Source organism: Andrena cerasifolii, chromosome 7 (genome assembly GCF_050908995.1).
Source record: "Andrena cerasifolii isolate SP2316 chromosome 7, iyAndCera1_principal, whole genome shotgun sequence".
NCBI classification, from domain to species: domain Eukaryota; kingdom Metazoa; phylum Arthropoda; class Insecta; order Hymenoptera; family Andrenidae; genus Andrena; species Andrena cerasifolii.
In genome coordinates, this window is record NC_135124.1 from 8,109,554 (window position 1) to 8,133,067 (window position 23,514).

The 23,514-nt window shown below is 41.2% G+C and overlaps 2 protein-coding genes across 6 annotated transcripts in view; both read left to right on the forward strand.

Moving 5' to 3' along the window:
• Window positions 1–17,829, forward strand: part of LOC143371406 (mannosyl-oligosaccharide alpha-1,2-mannosidase IA-like) — a 109,150-nt gene extending 91,321 nt beyond the window's left edge. Inside the window, exons 3-7 of the mRNA XM_076816549.1 lie at window positions 2,830–3,043; window positions 8,024–8,248; window positions 8,566–8,771; window positions 9,503–9,697; window positions 12,195–17,829. Coding sequence (XP_076672664.1) covers window positions 2,830–3,043; window positions 8,024–8,248; window positions 8,566–8,771; window positions 9,503–9,697; window positions 12,195–12,317 — 963 coding nt within the window. The 3' untranslated portion in view covers window positions 12,318–17,829. The remainder of the gene's footprint in view (window positions 1–2,829; window positions 3,044–8,023; window positions 8,249–8,565; window positions 8,772–9,502; window positions 9,698–12,194) is intronic.
• Window positions 17,830–20,853: 3,024 nt separating this feature from the next.
• Window positions 20,854–23,514, forward strand: part of LOC143371403 (xaa-Pro aminopeptidase ApepP) — a 56,831-nt gene continuing 54,170 nt past the window's right edge. The window contains exons 1-2 of one of the 5 annotated variants that reach the window (XM_076816542.1): window positions 20,854–21,204; window positions 21,797–22,359. In XM_076816542.1, the coding sequence (XP_076672657.1) occupies window positions 22,314–22,359 (46 nt within the window). In that variant the 5' untranslated portion in view covers window positions 20,854–21,204; window positions 21,797–22,313. Of the gene's footprint in view, window positions 21,205–21,498; window positions 22,360–23,514 lie in introns of those variants that run through there. The other 4 variants (XM_076816541.1, XM_076816545.1, XM_076816544.1 and 1 more) reach the window with 4 other exon arrangements.

Below are 23,514 nucleotides of genomic sequence, written 5' to 3' on the forward strand. Positions count from 1 at the left end.
ATGGAAACAGTTATATCAGAACATTTATTAAAAAAAATTCCATCAGGTGAAGAAAAATACTAAACTGTTAGGTACTAGTTTTATTTAACAAAATAATATCATATTCTTCGTGTTTATTTAATAAAAGGTATGAAAATCATAACATAAGTAATTAATAGTTACATAAGAAGTATTGAACAGAAAAGAGAACTTGTCAAGAATAATACTTAAATAACATTTTTTTTATAACTTACACGAACCAAAGTTCATAAAAATTCTATAATATTTACGTAGAAATTATCTGCGTAGGTAAATATTACAAATAAATAACACACTCAGAATACCAATTTAACTATAATAATAATTATTTATTATTCTTGTAGTACTATTCATTGAATAGTATTCAGTGTTTGTTACAACAATTGAGAACTACTTTAATATTGATGAACAAAATATCTGTTCCTGTTACATTTTTATTTTTATATCTTATGAGTTCCATTCCAACTAGAACTTTTATTTTCAAGAATTTTTACTTTATCAGTTCTTATGGGGACTTATAATATCAGAACATTTTTAAAAAAAGTTCCGCGGTCCATGTTTCAAATAGAAGCTATTGAAAAGATCGCGATATTGGTTTTATAATCTCATTCTTTTTACTGTTTCAATCTGTTTGTTTAGGAACATATGCTTTCCCTACTGTTGGTTCTGGCCGTTCTACCATTGTTTCACCGTTTTTTTGTTGCGTTAGGCCCTTGTTTCTTCTTTCGGTGCAATTTTTAGATGGCGAACGACGCGAACGTCTGCTCTGACAGTTGTTTCCACTTTGTAAACTGTGCGACGCGAATTCGACTTCGGAAGTTCGGCGATGTGGATGGAAATCCGATCGAAATTGTTTTGTTTCCCACGGCGGGACGCTTGACGGATGAATTTACGCTTCTGTAGTACCTTTATTAAATTCTGTAGCACCTATATTAAATGTGTGCTGAAATTACATTTGCTTTTTGATTTTTTGTCGACATATTCATAGAAACAGATTTGAGAAGAATGGGTTTCAGATTAGATGTTTTAGATGAGTATTACTGCATCATGCTGCACTTTTGATTTGGATAAAAAACGTTTCGAAATGATTAAAAATATATAAAGTGAGGAATAATATATAATGTTAGAATATTGAAAAAGAATCTCCAGCTGAAGATGTAAGGGGATAAAGAAGACGGTGTTTGATTAAAATTCGATATCTGGCTCTGGATTTGACGCCAGAATAAGAAGGAATTAAGGGTGACTAATTATTAACAGATTATTGTTACTGGAAAAATGGGAAGAGTACGTACAACTATGGTATATTTTTATTATTTCCTTACGGTTAACAATTCTCCTCGGCCATCTTTCAACATATTCTAGTGTACCTAATATTTATTACTAATTTATTACTATTTAAAACGTTCTTTTCGCTATTTTACTACTTACTCATGTAAGCATTGAACCGGCTGGGTCGGGTGATGCCACACAGGCGCCCCGGACAGGCGGGCCCTTGCAGGCGATAGCGGCGTGAAGCCCATGTTTAGGAATGAATGTGTGTGTGCGTGAAGTAGATATAAGAGCGTGAATGCTTAGGGTTAAGGCTGTCGCATCTGGACCAGTGACGGAGTCACTGGAGAATAAAACCAATCGTTACCAGTACTGTGTCCTTTTATTATTTTCCCGCTGGCCCTCCTACACTCATTTATACCTATTTTAATTGTAAGTTTATCCTCCCTCTATCCTTTTTACATATGTTTCTCCTCTCACTCGTTTCCTCTCCAATTATATCTAACAAATATCCTCCTCTCATTTAACCCTTCGTTGACACACCTCCTTCTTCGATCAACTTTGACATACCTGGGTGGCTCACACCCAGAGCAATTTTTGAACGATTGCCATTCTCATCTAAAGAATTCAATCGTTATGAAAAAAATCATGGGTCAATTTCAAGGTCTCCAGAATGTATTCCAATAAATTTTTGACTAACATTTTATCACAGTCTTTGGAAAAAAAATTCTAGATTACCATATATCGAGAAAACACGAAAAAAATCTTCAAAACATTGTAACATTTACAGATTTCAATGTTAGAAGCTAAAAATCTACAGAGTTGTTGTTCAGATATATTATTTTGAGAAAAAAAATAGTTTGTACGTGGGCTTTGGAAAGAAGGTATTTATTTTGCATATAGAAGGTACAGAGCGTCAAAATCAGTTTATGGGTGGCTCACACCCAGAGTGTCACCAAAGGGTTAATATTCTTTTAACTTCTAATCTCCCGCATCCCTAAAAAGCAAAGTACAAAACAAGGTAACTCGATGCCTCCAAAAATCGTTTCGAATCTCTCCTGCAATAAATTCAAATCAAACGAAACTCGAAGATCTTCGTGACTTTAACAAAATCCAAAGAACAGAGACATACATAGCCCTTGAACGCTACACTATGCATGGAATTATTCGGGTTTCCTGCTACCGATCTTCCCTAATAAGAAAGATTATTTCGTAGCCCCCGATTTTCCCACCGAAACCGTAGCGGAATTGAAAGATTCCCACTCGAGTTTTCAGACAGGTCCGATCTACATTCGCGCGGAGGCCGGCAATTTTCTTTATTACCTCGACCGTGCCAGTAATTCTCACGACGAGGGTTAATATTTGTCTTGCCAGCGAAGAGTAGATGAAGTCCGTCTATAATATAAACAGTGTTACCTCGTCCATGTTATTTCATTTAATTGGTTCCGTCCGATTCGCTCGTGCTCGGCATCGCCGCGAACTTATCCGCTGGTGGAACGTCTTCGTGTACTAATCCAGGCGAAACTTCATTCGAATTTCCAGGGGAGCAAGAATTACGGCTGGGCGAGCAACGGGTGCAGCATCCTCTCCGAAATCGGCACGATGCACCTCGAATTCAACTACCTCAGCGACATCACCGGCAATCCAGTGTTCAAGAGCAAGGTCGAGAACGTGAGGAAGGTGCTGAAGAATTTGGAGAAACCGAAGGGGCTGTATCCGAATTACATTCATCCGAAGACTGGCAAGTGGGGACAACGTAAGTTGCTCGTTGCACCTGCTGCATTGATTCTTTTATTACAGGCACTGTGTTTAGCACCTTGCAGGGGTAGGTATTGCGATGAACCTCAGATCCGCTTAAGGGGAGGTTCCGGTCTAGAGCCCCTAAAAATAGGTGATATTTAGGAATTAATTAAAGGAAAACTACTATATTTAATTTAATGGGACTTTTTGCATTGTATTAAAGATGTCTTAAGCTACAGGAATATATTTTTCGTTTTATAATTAATCATTGCAGACGGCACTGGGGAGTCGTTAAAGTCAAGGCGTCAAAAAATGTATCCAAATCGGTGGGACTTGTATCTCCAAAAGTTATTATCCGATTCGACTGAAACATTTTTTATTTTGAAGAATATACTTCTGGCTAGGTGGGAAACCAGAAAAATGCAAAAAATACATTTTTTAAGAAAATAACGACACTTGAAGTTTGAAATCACTTTTCCCCTATATTTTTCGTCCTTTCAACGCCTTTGAAAATTATAAATTTTCAAATTTTTGTATTTTTTTCTGGTATCCCCCCTAGCCAGAAGTATATTCTTCTCAATAAAAAAAGTTTCAGTCGAATCGGATAATAACTTTTGGAGATACAGGTCCCACCGTTTTGAGAACACTGTTTCGAGAAAAACGCGTTTAAAGTTTCGAGAAAAACGCGCTACTCAAATGCCTATAACTTCGGAAATTTTACGAATTTCAACAAATCCTTTCAAACACGTATGCCTAAAAGGTTGAACGTTCGAAAAATGAAATAAAAAAAAATCTACTGTTAGACCGGAACCTCCCCTTAACCTTCGGGAGACCGACGTTTCTAACGAAGTTAGGCGACCTTAGGCGATCTTACTAACTGCAATCGCAATAATTGACGTTCTCGGCCCTCTCCCCCCCAAAAAAATATTTCGAAAATGGGATAAGTCCAAATAACAAGAAATGAAATTTGACCACCTTCATAATTTTTAAAATCAATGAAATTTCACTGAACACAAGATCCACAATCAAAGAATAACACAACCGAGTTTGATTACTCTAACATTAACTTATGAAACATTAAACTCTTGTTTCATTTCCTGTGAAATTAGTTTTTGAGTACCTATCCTCCTTTCGAAATTATCGATTCAATTATCTTGCAATATGCAACAGAGCCTCATAAATATCGAGCTCGCTTAATAAAAGCCGTCTTTCAAAAAACCGCGGGCAAACGCTTAACCGCAGCCGAATAAGAGCAGCGAGCGTCGTTTCCGATGAAATCATTCATCCCGCAAGCGACCGGTCAAAACACAAAACCAAAATGGATAAAAAAGATCAAGAAACTGACGCGCTCGTTACAAGTTGAGAAACATTTACGCCATGCGGGGGCAACGAGAGAGAAAGAGAAAGCGAGCGAGCGAGAGAGAGCGAGAGAGAGAGAGAGAGAGAGAGGGAGTAGAAAAAACAAGAGAGTCGGATGTAAATGTAGCCGGCCCATGCTTTATTACAGTAATTTCATTTAATAAATCTTGTCGCGCCCGGTGAATTTCGGGGCAAAATAGATTTTTAATCTGACGGCTATCAATTATATCGGTGAGAATAGTTTCGACGCGACAGCGGGGCCGAGGGGGGTAGGGGGAGGAAGGAGAAGGAGGAAAAGGGATGCTGCTCCCGTTTCACGGTCCCCCTTCGGCTTCCTTTTGTGCTTCCGCCGCCTTTCGAGAAGACGCCGCTGCCGAGATCTCTTTGCACGGCCCCGAATATCGCATTTATCATGCCGCGTATCCCCTCAGGTGCTAAATCCTCTTTTTCTCTCGGTGCTACGCCGACTTCGCGCACCTCCCGTATTTCCCCGTTGCGCGTATGACGATAGCCTCGAATATTTATCATCCTCCTGGAACCGATCGTCCGTCCTTCTCGCGCCGTCTTGCCTCGCGTGCCCCCTTCTTTCTTATCCCCTCGCTCGCCACGGCGACCGTCACGCTCCGAGTCATCCTGAATTTATGGTACCATTGAGGAACCTCCGGTATCGCGGGGCTGCTCTTGGCTCTGGTCAACCATCTCGGATCCTTCGGCGAACTAATCACCTGGATGGACACTCCGATTCTGATAAGCGAAGGGGGGTGGTAGGGGAACGCAAAGTAGACACGATCGGTGAAGAATTTCGTGGTTGGAAAATATTGGAAATCGAGGAAACTTGAATTGTCGAGATTTTTTAAGATGGCACGATACGATGGTGGTTATCGAGTACGTTGTGTTTTTGTATAGAATTTTTCACTTGTATAGAAATCAACCGAGAAGAACCAAGGAAAGCGTTTCTATTAAGTTTTCTTCATTTAAGGGTACTAAGTAGGCAGTCGTTTTTGTCGAAAATGAAGCATTTCTTTTTCAATTAATTACAAAGAAATAAAGTGAAGCTGAGACTTGCTCTTTGACATAATGTTTATTAACATCAGAATGTTTAAAGAAACTTGTTTGTTTAGGCAAAAGTATGCATTATAAATGACGCTACAGATGGATCATTAAAGAAGCTTTTTGAAAAAGCTGGCCTAACCCCTTAAGAGGGTATACTACTGTGACAGCCCGAAAAATAGGTAATCTCCTGATGCAAAATGTAGAGAAACTACTCAGCCGATTAAATTGCGGTTTAACACTTGATTCTGACATATTGTAAAGCATTAAAAACCATTATAAAATTCAGAAAATATATATAGATGTATGTCATAAGGTGGCTCCGAACTGATGGTCTTTCCTAAACAGTGTACCTCCTAACGCAGACATTCGAGTGTGCGTTCGGCTATGTACCTATCTCCAAAAGTAAGCTATATTTATATTTCAAACTTTTTACATGTCATTTTAAAGATTTCGAACTAACATTTAAGTGAAAAAAATACGATTTTTCGATCGTTTTACAGTAGTCTAACCCCTTAATTGAAAAAGAAATGCTGCCTAGTACCCTTAAAGTGAAATCCTCGGAGCACTTTCAATCAGTACTTGACACAAAGATAGTGCTATATAGAATTTCCGCTTTCAGCGTTGGAAGGGCAATCGTGATTAATAAAATCGACCTGTAGAAGAAAGGAGTTCGTTCGTCCGCGTTCATAGATATCGCTGGATGAGTAGTGTGAGTACGCGCCAGCGAATCGAAGTGATGCTTCATTATGACGAGCCGCAAAATGCTCGACCACTTAACTCGCGAGCGGCTCTACAGGTATTCAGGAGCAGGGAGGACAGCCAGGGGTTGCGATTCTCCGTGGATATCGGTGAGGTTTTTGTACCGAGAAGAGGACTCTTCCAACAACTTCGTCTGAGAGCGAGCGGTGCAAAGAGGGAAGAACTCGAGCAGTTTTACTTTCGCGACACAGCTATCCCCTCGCGTTGCGAGGAACGTCGAGTACTTTCGTTTTCCTGCTCCCTCGACGACCGTAGCTTGCCACTGAACCAGAAATTGAATCCCATTGCACGACAAAGGCGCGGTTCCGATGAGCATGCATAGGGGCCGTCCTTAAATTACGTAAGGGTAATTTTGGCGATGTCTTACCCCCTCCCTCCCCCAGTATAAGAATTCGTAAGATTTGGTATTGCAACCCCTCCTTACATAATATTTTTTACGTTGAATTTTTTCAGTTATTACAATTCTTTTAAAGGTTTGTATAATTCATTGAACTCGCTTTCGGGAAATTTAAGCTGAAACTACTTCTCCAGAACATTAATGATAGAATTTGTATTTATTGAAAATTAGGTTAAAAAAATATTACGTAAAACGCCAGCTGATTCCCCCCTACCCCTTGTAAAAAAACGTAAGAAATTCGCGATCCCCTCCCCCCCACCCTAAAGCCTTACGCAATTTAAGGACGACCCCATAGGGAGGAGATAAATCAGATTCAACGAAACGCGACAGAAAGAAACGAAGACAGTGAAATTTCGTTTTCTACGAATTTCATTCGTAATTTAGACGCGAATTATTTTGTGCATCTTCCACTGGCTGCTATGGAATAAATGCAGTAGTGCTTTTGCAGTAGAAGTTCTAGAGATTTCGTGAATCGTCGCGAAACTTAAATTGGATAAGGTCCAGTATAGATCAACGTATAGTGTTTTTTTTTTCTTGAGATAAAGTATTAATAAGTACTAGGTACTCGATTCTACGTCGTGTATTGTTATCAACCGTCACTGAATTATCCCTTAAAGTTGTAACGCTAGAATTAGCGAAACGTGACAGGCTTTGTTTCAATATTAGAATATATACAATTGTGCGAGTTACCTCGCGAATATTAGATTTCTCTGACCTTTATATCCCGCATATTTTTAGTTTTTGTATTATACAGTGATACGTACCTTTGAAATGAAACGAGACGTAAAAGTTTTGTTACTCAATGTCCGTTTGATCTCGGGGATATAATTTTTTCTAGGGAGAAGCGCGCAGGTCATTCGAAATGTGAAATGCGAAACGTACGTCGTGTCATTTTTAAATATGAAAGTTTTACTCAAACATGTACCTACATACAAATGTGCGTACAATAGACTACAAAGTCTATTTCTTGATGAGTGAAACAGCCATGCGCTGTTAAAAGCACAGCAAGCTCACAAACGCAAAGTAGCGAGGAGAGCGCTTTAGCCATTCAATTTTTACGTTGAAATGAAAGCAATGAATTTTTTTTAAATAAGGTACTTCAAGCAGGGTATTCAATATTAGAATAATCTATTTACTTGTGGCAATTAAACAGTATGTATAGCGCAACCAGGCTACACGCATCTGCAACGCGAAGGATTATAGGCATTTGTCTGACTGCATATTGGGCGCTTCTACTTGCCCGTTTCATTTATAATCTACTTGCAGCGCAGACGCACGAAAATTTCAATCAGCAATAACCGCCCTTAAACAAACTAAAAAAAATATCTCTCTTTATAGAGAATTCGTTTATTAAATTATTTTACATCAGATCACAACACTTCTCTGTAGAAAATCAATTTACAAAAGCCTTCCCCCTGTCAAATGCAGATCACATGTCGCTGGGAGGTCTCGGCGACAGCTTCTACGAGTACCTGCTGAAGGCCTGGATTCAGTCCGGCAAGGAGGACGTCGAGGCCCGTCAAATGTACGACGAAGCGATCGCGGCGATAGATCAACACATGATCAAGACGTCACCAGGCAAGCTGCTCTACGTGTCAGACATGAAGTACGACAGGCCAGAGCATAAAATGGGTCATCTGGCGTGTTTCGCTGGTGAGTTTTAAAACAAGCTGACCCCCTTACAGTACCTCCCTTACTCGCATAGTATTCTCCTCAAACTCCATGTTTTTATATCGTGCTTTTCTTTGTGACCCACGAGATTACCTCAATATCCTTGTGTTGGTCATACAAGGGTTAAATTATTGTCCTCCTTTGTGAGTACGATTTAATATATTGAGAACTGGGGGATGTTTGAATTACGCAAAGGGATGTTTTTGGATGTTCAAACGTTTGTCGCTGGTGATATTTTAAGATTCCTTTCTACCGTCTGTCAAAAGATTTGAAACGAATCAGTGCATATTTCTTTTCAGGCGGTATGTTCGCGTTGGGCGCCAAAACTTCGGATAACGAATTGTCTGAAAGATACATGACGATAGCCGCTGGTTTGACAAACACGTGCCACGAATCCTACGATCGGAGCAACACGAAGCTCGGCCCAGAAGCTTTCCACTTTATGGAGGGCAACGAAGCGAAGAGCTTAAAGAACGGCGAGAAATATTATATCCTCCGACCAGAAGTAAGTTTCTCGACTCACTCAAGTGCAAAGATATATGTCGATTAAATTCGTAAGCAATAACGCAATATAACGTCTATTTTGTCTTCTATTCTTCGTTACTCCTTTGCTGTGGCCATTTTAAAGATGCACTATCGATTATCTTATAACACCTACTGCAGGCTTTGGCAACTGGGATTGTTGTAAACATAAAATTTATCAATTTATCTGATTTAGAGACTAAGTATGAAATTTACTAGTATCACGTGGACATATTTTTACCAAATTCAGTCGATTTAAACGTTACAAACCCTTAGTGGGGCAAAAATAAGATAAAAGCGTGTTCTTTTTGTAGCGTACACATTTTACTAATTAATTAACCCCGATTTATCGCTCCAATCTGTTTTTATCACTGCAATCTCAATTTATCTCTTCGATGGATTTTTATCAATACAATCTCCATAATTTCTCTAATGTGTTTTTGCCAATAGAGTCTCATTGTATTTCGTCTTATTTTTCCGTTCAATGAAATCCCCCACTATTGTCTGAACTGTCGCAGGCTAAAAAGCATACAGAAGGGAAACAAACGAGCGTTGAAACGACTCGGAAAGGAACGCTCGAACGCGTTGTTCCCGGTTGTTTTCCCGGCTAGTAATGGAAGCTAAAATATTCAATCCGTCCTTTTTCACGTCACTCGCCTGGCAAACGTTACAAGGGCGCGCTCCAAATTCTGAGGTAAAACATTTCCCTTTCAGACCTTCGAATCGTACTTCGTGATGTGGCGGCTGACAAAAGACCCGAAATACCGCGAGTGGGGCTGGGAGGCGGTACAGGCATTGGAGAAATACTGTCGTGTTCCTGGGGGCTTCACCGGACTTCACAATGTTTACATGAGTGATCCGCCGCAGGACGACGTTCAGCAAAGCTACTTCTTCGCCGAGACTCTAAAGGTAGGGAACGGTTCAGTGGGCGCACCATTATTTCCCCATAAAAGGGCAATGTAAAGTCTATACCGTAATTTCCGACCGAAGGGTGTGTGGCAATTTTTATGTAACCCTGGTAAGCTGATTTAAAGAGAAATCGAATATTACGTCTGTCTCGTCACCTCTTTTATGTCTCAAATTGGTTCGGGACATTTTCGAAAATGAATCTAAAGTTTCTGATTTTTGTAATTCTTTACAATCGTGTGGGTTTCTTTGCTAGTTCAGTAGCGCCATTTAAATATTAATTTGTATAGAGAATTGGCATTCAAAGTAAAGAAGTACAGAAATGCATGTATTGTGAGTACCGAAGCAAGTAGTGTGGACATTAAATTTATTCGACCACCGCGTTTTCTTTTCTCTATATTTACTTTATTGTTGGGTTTATATTGGAAATAAAACTACCACTGCAGAGAACACACACACACACACACACACACATACATATATATATATATATATATATATATATATATGTATGTATATTTGCATAACAATTGCGTAATTCATATTATGTTCGTCAACTAAACAACGTTCCTTAACCAAACTATTAAAAAATATCATTCTACTCTCCAAGTTATTGTTGAAATTTCTTTCTCTTAATCCCGAAGTTTGTCTCATCGCGATCATTGGTGGATCGCGTTCCTCCGGTCCTCCTTTTTTTTCGAAATCGTACCCTAGATATTCAAATTCTTTAACTTCTATTTCCTCCTCCCTCGATTTACATTCGTTTTCCTTTTCCTTACTCCGCCGTTTCTTGAACACCAGTACTTTTGAGTTTTCCTAATTTTAGTTTATTTAGGCCTTAGATTATTAAGAATGCACAACGATCTCTTATATGAAATATTATTTTGCGCGGTGTAATTCAAATAATTTTCGCCCGGGTCACTTTTCATTTGACCTCTCGCCAAGCCAACAGCTTGGACGAGATATTTCTCCCGGACTTCGCGAAGTCTGAAACGTTTAAAGTTGCATTACCGTGAACGCGGAACTGCCTCGTTAAGTTCCTCACGGAATAACGAAGCTTTTGGTAATGTTGCATGGGGGAGAGGATCGAGCAACAACTATAAAAATGAAATGCGAGCACGAAGGTACACGATCGTTATGGCCCATAACAGGCAGTGCGTTAAAAAGTTAATTAACTTATTAACTCGTAGTTAATTGCTATCCGAATCCCACGGGACCTCGAGGAATCTCATTAAACCTCCCTCTTGCCAAGATCACCCGGATATTTTAAAGCCTCTGTGGTTCTTGCAAATTACTCCGTCTCAAGTCTGTAAGCATAATAAAAAAAAAAGCTAGATACGGTGGAAGAACTTTGTTGGCACATTTATCAAAGAACATCAATGGCGACATTTTTTACTGTTTACGTACCATTGATACACATATAGTATACAACCAACATTATTTTCTCCAATTACTTTCAGGTGTGCTACTTGCCTAATTAATTAGAATATGCATAGACAGAGAGCATCGTTATATAGCATTCAGTAAAGTAGTTTAGCATTCATTAAATTTCAGTATGTTGGATATTTAAGAATGGCTATTTGGAAATATATACATACATACGTAGTGGTGGCTGACCAAAGCTGTGCTATACTACTGTGATAGGACATAGGCCTGTCAAATGCAGGTGCCTTCCACTTATATCTGGTATTCCAATGCAAGCATCAGGATTGTATTAACACTATTAACAACATTTACTGAAAGTTCTCATGAAATAGTGCATTATTATTGTATTAACCACTTTTAGCTTGAATTACTTCTTTAAAATGAAGAAACATTATGACATCTGATTACTATTATGTATGCTGGTAAATTTTCATCAGATTTTCCTAGCGCAACAAAAATAACGCAAGAATAATAATATTTAGTTTGATTTACACTGTTTTTACGCTACTTTCATTTGGTTTTATCACCATAATCTGCATATTTAAGTAACCACGATCTACTGTACACAGTGTCTAACATCCAAAAATAGAACACTATTTGGCAAATTAATAAATGAAATACTAGGAAGATCCAGTTTTACAATTAGATTAATTTTTTTAATATGACACAAGTATTCATGACAAAATTATATGAAAAGTATATTCCGTCATCGACCTATTAGCTAAGAAATTATTTACATATTTCTTTTTCAATTTAAACAAGTTATTTTATAGTGTAATAAATTTATACTGTTCAGTTCAACGGATCGAGTAACATATTTATTCTTTCCTGCATATACTCTGACTATTGTCACGTCGGATGTCTGTCTCATAATTTATTGGACCAAAAATTACGAAATTCTGACAGCATCAATTTTTACCCGTTTAGTCCAACACCTTTATTCATTTTTAAAGGGAGAACCGACAGCAACCGTTCGATTACAGGCACACAGATGCTGATAGGGGCTATACCTTAGTAAACTAATGAATGGTACGTCCGGGAATAATTGATACATCAATACTTTGGTCTGTTCCAGTACCTATACCTGCTGTTCAGCGACGACGACCTCATAAACTTGGACGAATGGGTGTTCAACTCCGAGGCCCACGTGCTTCCCATCAGGGGCAACCCTCTGTACCGGCCAGCCCCCTCTTTATAATTCGTGACGAAGCCTCGCAGTTCGAGAGAGCATCGCATCGACAACGCAACAAGACTGTCATAGTAACATCGCGGATCCCCCGTCGGACGCGAGGGAACGGAACGACACGAGGCACGGAGGGGAGGCTAACCCGGAGCAGAATAGTTTATCAAAAAAAAAAAAAAAAAAATGGAAAAAATGGGGGAAAAATGATGAAAATGCGGCAGTGCACGGCAGGGTAAAGTGGACGTTCGAACGCGAAAAAGAGAGTCAGGATACACACACCGTCTACTACATAAAGACACTGAGGAACAATAGAGGAGCAAATTGAGAGACGAAAGGGGGGAGAAGCGGGTCGACACCGCGGTGGGACTCGCCTCGATACAGTTCGAGCTATCGGGCACCGCGTGTCGGCCGCGGTTGATACAGTTAAAATAATTATTTTAGGTAAAACGTGGTAATAGGGGAGGCGATTAACGAACGTTATTTAAGCAACACACGGTTCACGCAGGTGTTCTGTAAATAGCGAGAAAAAAAATAAAGAGCGAGTGCGTGAGGATCTATAATAGCGAAAACGGGAGTGCGAATGCGAGAGAGGATTTCAATAGTGGCAAGAAAAAAAATAAGAAAGGTAAAATAGAGGGAGCGAAGTTCATTCTTTGCTTGAGCGCGAGTGCTTCGCCGATTTCTTTTTTCGCCCGCGGCACAAAATGGGCCCACCCTCCCGGAGCCATTCGAAGGGGATTTTGTAACCAAATAACGTTCGATCAGATTTAGTGGTGATCGCCGGCGATGATAGTCGTCGGGTTTAAAATGTGTTTCTCCTTTTCTTCTTCCTTCCGTTCGAGCTTGAAAACGTGGCACGCCGAGATTCAGAAGGGATGGAAAAAAAATAATAGATAATTATACATATATATATAACAAGCATGGTAATAATGGTAATAAGAAATTGGTTCGGGGATGTTGCTCGAGGAGCATCTAAATATCTTTCTGTCACGATTCGAATTTGTAACGACCGCGTTGAAAAAAAGCACACTACGATACAAAACGAAAGCAGTCCTCCGAAAGGAGCGATCGATAATGCTGGGCACAGATCCCTCGCGATCGACCGCGATATCGCCCACTGTCAACTTTTCGCCACTTTTCAGACTCCACCGAGACGAAACCTGTTCGCGGCTTTTTCTAACATTTTCTACTTTTGAATAATCGATCACTGCGCCTCGATAATCTCGGTGGCAGGGAGCGCCAATGGAAATATTCGTTCGATCTGTCGCGACCGTTTGAAGCGACAGTTTTCGCAGCGAGCCAATACCAATCGTGGAATTGTTCATTAGCATCGACTTTCTTAGGATTTTCAGATAAGTTAAGCGCGCGAAGGGTAACTCTTTGCTGATAGCATAGGTGCACTCGTTAGTGGCAATGAAATTAGCAACCTGTGCTGTCGCTAGGTAGAATTATCACGAAGGTGGCAAGGTTGCTTGGAATTTATATTGGGTATCCTCTTCATCCAACAGTTCACCTTTCTTCTTGGTCACCACCTTCCTTGGCTTTAAAGTCCCCAGTTGCACGTATTTTACCATTCCTCTGGCGACTATTCAAACCTGAATATGGCTTTCAATAACATTTTCTAACTGAACAAAAGCTTCGTTTATTTAAAGTCATTGAAGCCTTGAAAAGCTACCGTATATCCGTCGTTTTTTTAAAAAATTATTTACTGACTCACCGCAACTCGGCGCGAGGTACAGGCAAATCCAGGAACTCTTTTAAACAATGCGATTGCAAAGTTTACAGAAACCTGCCGCATAAATGCGGTTATACTCGGCGTAGCCGCAACTACCCTCCACCCTTTGTCCCTGCGCCCGACGAGTTTCAAAGCGAATTGCAAATCGTGCGTGTTTCCATGTACTCGCGGCGTAACTCGCAGAGTAAACTTCAAAGAGGCTCAAGCCTGAAGATAAACTTTACTGTATAACTTCGTAGTTTGAAACGCGGCTCTCTGTCATTGAATTTTTATGAACCTAATTCTCTATAATACCACATACCTGAAACCTTGCAGAGACCTAAGTTTCAATACGAAACCCGATCCGAAATACGGTCCAACCCTCCGTGAAATTAGTGCAGCCAACAATTGGGCATCCGTAGAACCCACGTAACTCCCACTTTCTCAAACAAACGCCATCGCACACGTCAATTACGTAGGTGAATCACCTTCCAGAATAAAAACACGTTATTCCGACCCTAACGGAAGGGCTTCTTTCCTTCTCTTTCATATTCAATGGAGGAGGGAATCCTGGTAAGTGGAGCAGAGTGATGAACGGGGGCGGATTTGTACGTGGGCTAAGTAGGCTGCGAATTTGCGGCGAAGGAAATTGAAAAAGGTTCAAATACAGAGGCTCGAGACAACTTTAAAAGCAATTCACTTTTATTTCGACAATAACTCGCATGTGAGTTGTGATATCGAATTAATTTTAAAATTGTCTCAACTGTTCCAAACGAAATTTTTTTATATTTCCCGGAGAAGCTAGCAGACGCTTGTTAGCCGCGTGGCGCCAAATCTCCAAATCCGCCCCTGCCGATGAAGCATTTCCATTAAAAATCCCCTCGTCGTCGTCGCGACGCTTCCGAGCGATTCCCTCGTCCTTCTGCGTAGCTGTAATTCCATCGTCCGTTCACGAACCTATACATAAACGATCCCGGCAGAGAGTAGCCCTTCGCGGAAGCGAAGTTCGCGATCACCGTTGCATCGATTCCCGCGCTCGATGGCCTTCTCGTCCGCCGTGGACGCCGAGGAAGGCTCTCGGCCATCGGGGGTCACAAGCTCTGTCCGCTATTGTTACGGGACTAACGTGCAGCCACTCATCTGGAGTTTTCCGGCGCAATTGTATGTAACAGAAGCGAAGCCTATTCCTTTGTGTGCCGAGCGATTCAAGCGCTCGCGTTCGCGCGCGAGCGTGCCGAGAGGGGAAAGCAAAAGCAGCGCGAATACCGTCGCGTCCGTAGTTAGTGAACGACATAGCAGCCGATAAAACTAGCCTGTATATAAAGATTTAAAAGGAAAAAAAAGAAAGTCATATTCTATACGAGGTACGAGGCGTAGAGCAGAGTTGTAGCGGTACTGGCGTAATTGTATAGGCTTTGCAACGAACGCGCGCAAGAGAGGGAGAGAGCATGTGTGTGTGCGTGTGAGTGTGAGCAAGAGATGTTTGTAAATTCGAGCGGAACGCGCTCCCGTCGAACGCGAAGCGTTCGGGGCGGATGCGTTTCGTTTTCACTGCGTGGGGCTGCGCTCGATTGCGGGAAATGAGCAGGGTTGCTTGGGAGTTAGGAATTCTAGGGATACACGCAGGGATCATTGGCTTTGAGACATTTGTAGTCTGACTTTCGAGAGTTCAGACCTGAGGCGGAGCGTGGTTTAAGGAGGAACCAATGGTACTCGACTCTCGATAATCAGACTATAAAGATTCTTTGGGACTTGCAGAAACACTTGTTTAATCTTCGGAGTGGCCCTAGGAAAATCACGTAAATTGAGAAACGTTGAGGAAGTCTTTCGTCGGCCTGTTGAATATAATTAGTTACTAACAACCCAGAACTCCGCGCTACCGTACACAAATACCTGCGCATTCGCGGAATTGTAAAATAAAACGCAAATGCGTGGTTCCTTGTGGAAAGATAGGTGGTTCTGTTTGAAAATTACCTTCTGCAAAGCAGCTGCTGTTTTCCCAAATTCTTCGTAAAGCTCGTGACATATCAAATCTCGATTCACTCCCCAATCCATTTCCTGATTAATCCCCAACGATTCCCCCGTCTTCCTGGAACCAAGTAAATATTCCACCAGCGCAATAAAATTCAACAGAGTGCATTTGTGGGTAGAATAAACTGGGGGCCGTTAAAGGGTCCATTTACTCGCAACTGCTTAGCCATCGTTTCTCGCATTCCGACGCAGCGCACGAGGCGGGAAATTGCCAAATGAAGGCGTGTACTTCGCGAAGGAGACTGACCCCGTGAAATTTCCCGTGTCCACTTTCCAAACAATCAGTAAGCATCGCACTCGTGGATGATTAAGACGGCCAGAAAGTTACTTAATATATTATACACAGTACACTTCGCCCCCTTTGCCTATCAGAGGCAAGGCACACACGAACACACACGGGAGTAAATATATTTGCCTACGTTTCGGTTCTTTTCCCATTTGTTTGTACGCGACGGAGACCGAGACGCTGGGAAGCGGAGCGACACGAGGAAGAAGCACATTTCCGATCGAAGAGTTTCCTTTGTCGTCGTCGAGACGCTTCCGAGCGATTTCGTTCGTCCCTCCGCATAGTTCTAATTCTGTCAATCGCTCATAGACCGTTTACTGTTACTGGCGTGGTGAGGCGATTCGTTACCTTCGATTCGTTAGCTTTTAAAGAAACGTTGTTCGTCGAAACGTTTACTATACAATCACGAAAACAGGTGCCTGGAAAGCGTTTGAAATTATTCTAGACGTAAGTGCGTTCGGGCTTTCTTTATGGTCCGATTGCGGGGGACGTGAGGATACAATACTGTGGAATTGTTTGCCGCGAGCCTTGCGTCTGTTGTGATTATTTCAAAGCGGCGCATCTTGTTCGACGAGACCGCGGGTGTTGTTTTATAGTTGGAAGGGAAATTTGAGAAAGTCGACAGGGAAAGGTATATTCTTCGCGCAGTTGTCGAGAATATAACGGGGACGTTGGGTGTCGGTGATTTGCCGTTAATGTGCACGGATACGTTCTACGCGTCATGTAAAATACTCCGCTGAAAAAACTGAACGACGAGGATCCTCGTTTCCCTCACTTTCTATACGAACGAATCGGCGAACGAGCAATTATTTTTACTGCTCCCATACTTACGCGAGTGAAGAGCGATCCTTAGGCCGTTGTCTGTGTAACAAAGTAGCATCGAAGTGGATAACCAATGGTGACGACGAGGGATGAAGATAGGTTGACGGTGATGATGATAGTAATGAAACGATAATTAGCCTATACATATATTTGTGAATAGATATTTAATAATTTATTGTTAACTAGAGAGTATTTTATTTGATGGGTTTCATTAAACGGGGTTTTGGGTACCAATAATATCATTTCTTACGCCAGACGGGCAGTTTGTGTGTGTGAGAGAGAGAGCGTGTGAGACATGGAGAGAGAGAGAGGGAGAGAGTGAGAAAAGCTGGAAAGGGAGCGAGAATTTCTACGTGCGCTTTTGTCAAAGAACCGAGAAATATAGAGAGAAAGATAGATACTGTTTTTAGCTTTACTTACCTAATTTTTGTAAGCAGAGCGACACAGACACGTCAGAGAGAACAAACAAAAAGAAAAAAAGAAGAAGTATATATATTATATTTATCGTTGGTCAAGAATGGGACGGAGAAAGGTGAATGATAAAATAACGACGCGAACTTATATACTTGTAAATACAATACACGATTTAGTGATAACGGGGTTTTACTTTTAACAGCTTTATGTGATTATTACTTTGTCATGATCAGTGAAATAAATAAATGATGATACTTTAACCGTGTCAATGTTCCTCCACGCGGCTTCGAGCATGGCCAATCTTTTCCTGGCGAAACTTTTAATTTCAAGAGCGTTGAAGTTGGGAGTTGAACACTCTGCACTTTGGAAACAACTGCAAGTGCCTTTCACTTTCTTTCAGGCATTCGGATGCTCCAGTGCCATTTTTCAGAATTCTGTACAGACGTCCATCACTGGGGAGGATTTTCATGCAACGCAGCAAGTGTTATAGTACACGATCAGTTTAATCAGCGTCAGAAAGATATAACGATATTAAATCCAAATTTTTATCGAAATTATCGACGTAAATTGAAAGATACTCAGTTTATCTATGTACCTATATCACGGGGTTATACCTAGTCAGGCGGCCGAAAAGAGGCGAATGTTTGTGAATTTTTTTTGAAAAAGCAGAAGCATTTATTTTTACAAAACTTTTTGCGCTTAAAAGAGCAACATTTAAAGAACATATGGTAATTTTTTCGTAGAAAAATATTTACGTTTATAATAAAGTAATAACCGAAAACCAAGAAGCCTTTTTAAAAATTTGCCTAAGCACTGCCATTCGGAACCAGATTATCCAAAATCAAAAGACAAAAAGGATTTCGTTAGTATATTAATGTATCCTCTGATTAACGAAAGAAATTTCCGAAATATTAATTTAAAACAAAATGGCGGCTATTTAAAATATATGCTTCCGCTTTTTCAAAAAAAAATCACAAACTGCCTCTTTTCAGTGGCCTGACTATGTACAACCCCTTAATTGTTTAGGACTTAAAATTGATTTGCGTTTGTGATGCAAAGTGAGATAGGTCGCTGTTTTTGAAAATTCCATAATAGATTTTATTGGAAACGAGGTAGGTAGTCACAAATCCTTATTGTGAGAATTCTCTTCTTTGGCATTCGCTAAAGAATAAACCCTTACTTTTTAAAAAAAACTGGAGGGTCAGTTTTATCAACAAGCCGACGAGATAAAAGTTTATTATTATTGCTGATAAGTTCTTATTGAATTCGTACCTTGCTAAAATCGTTCAATTTATTGTTCAGTGATGCAAATCTGACAAGGCTATTTCGCGTGCTACTTAAGACCACCGGGAACGCAGAGTATCCATTAATGTCGAAGTAACAAATCCCTTTGATGGGAGCCAAAATCCGCTTAATGGTCATGCCTACGGCCGCTGTTAATAACCAATCAGAAATGACCCGTGCACAGAACACGTTCCTCTGGCAATTATAAATCGGTGGACATTTAGACGCGGTACTAATAAGCCTCATGCATTATAAAACTAACTATATATTTCTGAATATTATCTTTGAAAATATACTTCATTGGTTACTTATGGTGGTTCATGACAGAGTACAAAAAGAAATATGGACAAATGTGCTGCCAAGGACGTAATTCAAGAAACAAAAAATGGCCCTTTAAGACGGTTAGACCTTTTCCAATAATCACTGCTATCGGGAAAGTTTTGTAGAAATCGTACAAAGCGACCTCCCAGCTTGGTTTGTTTCCAAATGAAACATTCGAAGACACTCGCAATACATTTAATTTTCTAAAAAAAAATTGACGTGAAAACGCGCCAAAGCCATGCAGAGGATGCAAAAAACTAAGAAAACTAAAAATCTGAATATTTTCAAGTAGAAAAAGTAAGGAGAAAATATATACAAATGGCACATGATTTCTTAGTGACTACCCGAACAACAAGTGTAGAATCTGAGAGCGCTTTATCCGTGGCTGGATTATTTTGTAAAAAAAGTAGCTCGCGATCGGGAGACCAAAGTTTAGACAAATTATGTTTGTTGCGTGCTTATTTGTTAAAAAGAATTGTTAAATAAAAAATATTTAATTATATATGTGAGTTAAGATTCCTTTCATTTATTTCGTGGTGAAGATCCATATTAATAAATATTGCTATTAATTATACAAATATATCTATTTTGTGTTAAATCATTTTATATTTTACGTTCAGAATAGTTCCATTTGCATATATTTTTATAATGCTCAATTTGAGTTAAAAACTTTTTTGTAATATTTACTCTTATGTTTTCAATACCTTAAAAAATACCGGTAAACCGATTTTCATTGAGAATTTTACCGAATTACCGATAACTGAAAAAATCGGTAAATTTGCAATCCCTAATTCCAAGCCGGTGTTACGGAATATAAAAATGCTTATAACTGCAAACCTTATTATCGGACCTGCGTATACCAACCCTTTTTATTATTTCGGTCCTGTAAAAATCTCCCACATTTTTATAAACCCCCTGTATACAGTAAAGTCTCGAAAGAAGCGCGGCGTTTCTGGCTTGAAATAAGGTGATGGCTATCCCCTCCACTTCTGTTGCCGCGACGAATGAGACGGACTGCGTACGAGCGAGAGGGGCGCACAGTCTCTTTCATTCATGGGCAGTATTTCTCATTCCACGCGAGAAAGGCAAACCCTAAAGACTCCCTGTCTCGAAAGAAGGCGACATCCGAACATTTTTCCTTACCGACATCTTACATCATCGACCTCCCGTCCTGAGGCTCCCTGTACAGCCTTCATCAATCATTAACAGAACGTTGTTTATCCTCACTGAACATACCGAAAGGACCGCATTACTCGCAGGATGACGTAACAACGTGGAAGCTGTGTCAGGAATCGTTACCCTTACGCGCTCCAGCCCACGCCGAGGCGAATATAAATAACGAAACTGTCACAGCGAGGCAGCTTCGTTGTCGGCTCCCGAAAGGGGTTGAGAATCCTCCAGCCACTCGTGCCACAGTTTCTGGCCTAACTTCCCTTTGCCTCCGTTGCCGCCGCCGACGGGAATACGAAAATATCGTGAATCCTCGCCGTCGCGCGGGGGCGACGTATAGTCGTAGGAGGGGAAGAGATCGTCGACGGCACCGGCGATGTCAGCGTGGTAGGTGGCGGAGGAGGATGAGCAGGGGGTGGAGGCGGGCGAAGAGACGACTGGCAGCGAGACGGTGAATTAGAGACTGAACCAGTCGCCCTCCTGCCTTTCGTTTCTCCGTCGCTCAAACAGCGCTCTAGGCAGGCTCCCAACTGCAGGCATGCCTGACTCCGCGGCACACTCGCCTCTTCGTCGTTGAATCCTTGTTCGCGGAAGTGTCGGGTTCTCGGTGATCCGCGGCGGTCAAGAGTACCTAGGCCGAGCCTCTTCCCGGCCCGTCGCGACGGAGAGGAAACTCTTCAAGGTCGACTGGAAACGAAGTTGAAAGCACCAAGTGCGTGACAGGTGTCTGGACTGACCTTCCACCGACGTTGGTCTCATCGTCTTCGGAATATTCTTCCTATTGTCTGTTGGAATTAAGCGCCGCTGACGAGTGGAAGGTTCGCTCCATGTTGATTGTGAATGACGGTTACAGGTGCAGTGTATGTTTCAGTTACGAATTTATTGGGCAGAAGAAAGTTGCGCTTCGGTGACCTTTACGGAGGAGCGAAGTGAAGCGGTCTCGTTTCGCTTGGTCGCATATCGCGTAGCATATTGGGTCGGTGCAAAAGGTTTGTCGTATTCGCTGAGGAAAGTTGAAAAGTAAATTATACAGTTGCGAAGTAATTTTTGTCAAGCGAAGCAACTTCCAGGAGCATCGATATAGGTACTTCTTCCATCTGGGAATGAGCTTCTCGAATCTTCTTTATAGAATATCAAACTCCTAGAATTCAGGACTCTGGAACAGCATTCGCAATGAACCCTTCGCTGGGGGAACCTGTTATGATGTAAAAAATAGTTGATATACTTAAATAAATAAGCAGCGAGCGGGAGATCGGAAAGTACAGTGAATATCGAAGTCTCTCACCTTTATCCCATTCTGTTGTTTATTCCTCAACCAATTTCTATTTGACTACACCAAGTTGCTAACCACACCGTTCATAATTTTATTTAAAGTAGACAAACCTTTTGCACCAACTTGATACATACCCCAATCAACTCCTTCCAAGTATATTTAACCAATTCAAATGACAGGTATCGTTCCCCCATTAAGGTTTTGCACAGTTCCCTTCCCCATTGAGAACAATCCCCACACGGATGCAGAATACAAGCAACGCTGCCGATCGTAGAAGCCCAAGTCCAGATTCCGTGCGTGGCAAAGGGTACCGAGGAAAAGCTGGCCCACGCAAGGTGGGAGAACCTTGTGAGTTTGAAGAGAAGACCCGCGGATAGTCTGGTACCGGAAGAGGAAGGGGGACCGCCGTGATTGGCCCGAGGTCTGACAGCGATTCGAACCTTGCCACCGGAACGTCGCGTTCCTCTCCTCGCGTTCTCCAGTTCCTCCCTTCCTCAACGTGGTCGGTGCTATTATTGCAGTGCCGCCTAAATATAAGTGAGAGCGTATGCTTGACGCAAATCGAAAACAGAGCCGGTAAACGTACGTTCGCCTTTTTATTTCGACTTCGACGTGTACCGCCCGATCTTGCGCTACTCCGCGGCGCCCCAGGCGTTTCTACTGCTGCTGCCAGTGCCCCACGGGAAGATCGACGGGATGAAGGGATCGATACGCTGGATCCTGGTCTCGGTTTGCGCCTTCGGTGAGTCCACTCTGTGCTTCTGCTTGAATTTTACCGGGTAGACCGATGGCGAAAGCGTCGTGCTGCGTTTCATTCCACGGCAAGAAGCAGACGCTTTGTTAATTTCAACGATTAGTTACATAAAGGAAGGTTCCGTCGGGACTAAATGGTTTGGTGATTGTAAGTTGGTAGGGAGCAATCTTCTGCGATTTACAAAATTGGTAACAGCTTGCGCAATTATATTTATTGATTCGTCATAAGTTTTGCCAAAGTTTAACTCACTCTGAAGAATATACTAGGTGGGTTAATTGTCCAATCTGATGGATTGATTTAATGATGGCCTAGATGGTTTAAATTAATCAAGTGGTTGGCAGCGCCAGCCAGTAGAAATTATCACGAACTTGTGACAAATTAGAGTGTTTGGAAGGATTGCATAAAAATGCTAAAGTATCACGTTTACGTTCCTTCCGTAACACTAGTTTTTCTTTCAATATTAATATTGCGAAGTATTTCGCATCTTCCGTATCAAGCTCAATAGATGCCTGTGAAAAAGTCTTCCTAACAGTCGTTAAGAATTCTTTTGGCGTTCTATCCTCGAAACTGTAGACAGCATTATTATGTAGTCAGCACTACGCGCAGCTGTTAGGAATAATTCCACAGTGTTCGCCACAATACAGCGGCATTATTGCATTCTCAATAACAACTGTAATACGTCCGCGGAAATACGTCAAAAGACACTCGCGTAAATGGCAACGTATTCAGCGTTCAAACTGACCTTTAAGAGAGGCAACGATTACAAAACGGTGAATTTTAATTCACGTCGGGAAGGAGGTCCCCGTTGGTAGTAATGCAATGATAATCCCTCGAAATAACGAAGATTTTGCCATGGATAGCCGCGTCAATTCAATTAAGCGAGGTCGCCGGACAAATTTTTCATTAAAAACCAAAGACAACTGTAAAGTGTTTCGTATTCCCGGTGGGGAAAATTAATTGCGAATGGGAAAGCATTTCATTCGTTCGATGGTGTCACGTTTGAAAAGGATACGTATTTAGCTACGCGTAGCTGCGACGTGTTCACAAATTTCCTGAATGTTAAGAATCTTTAAAGGCTCCTGAGTGAAAGGACCTGTGTCCATCAGCGACCTGCAGCAACGCGCAATTTTAAATGTACACTTC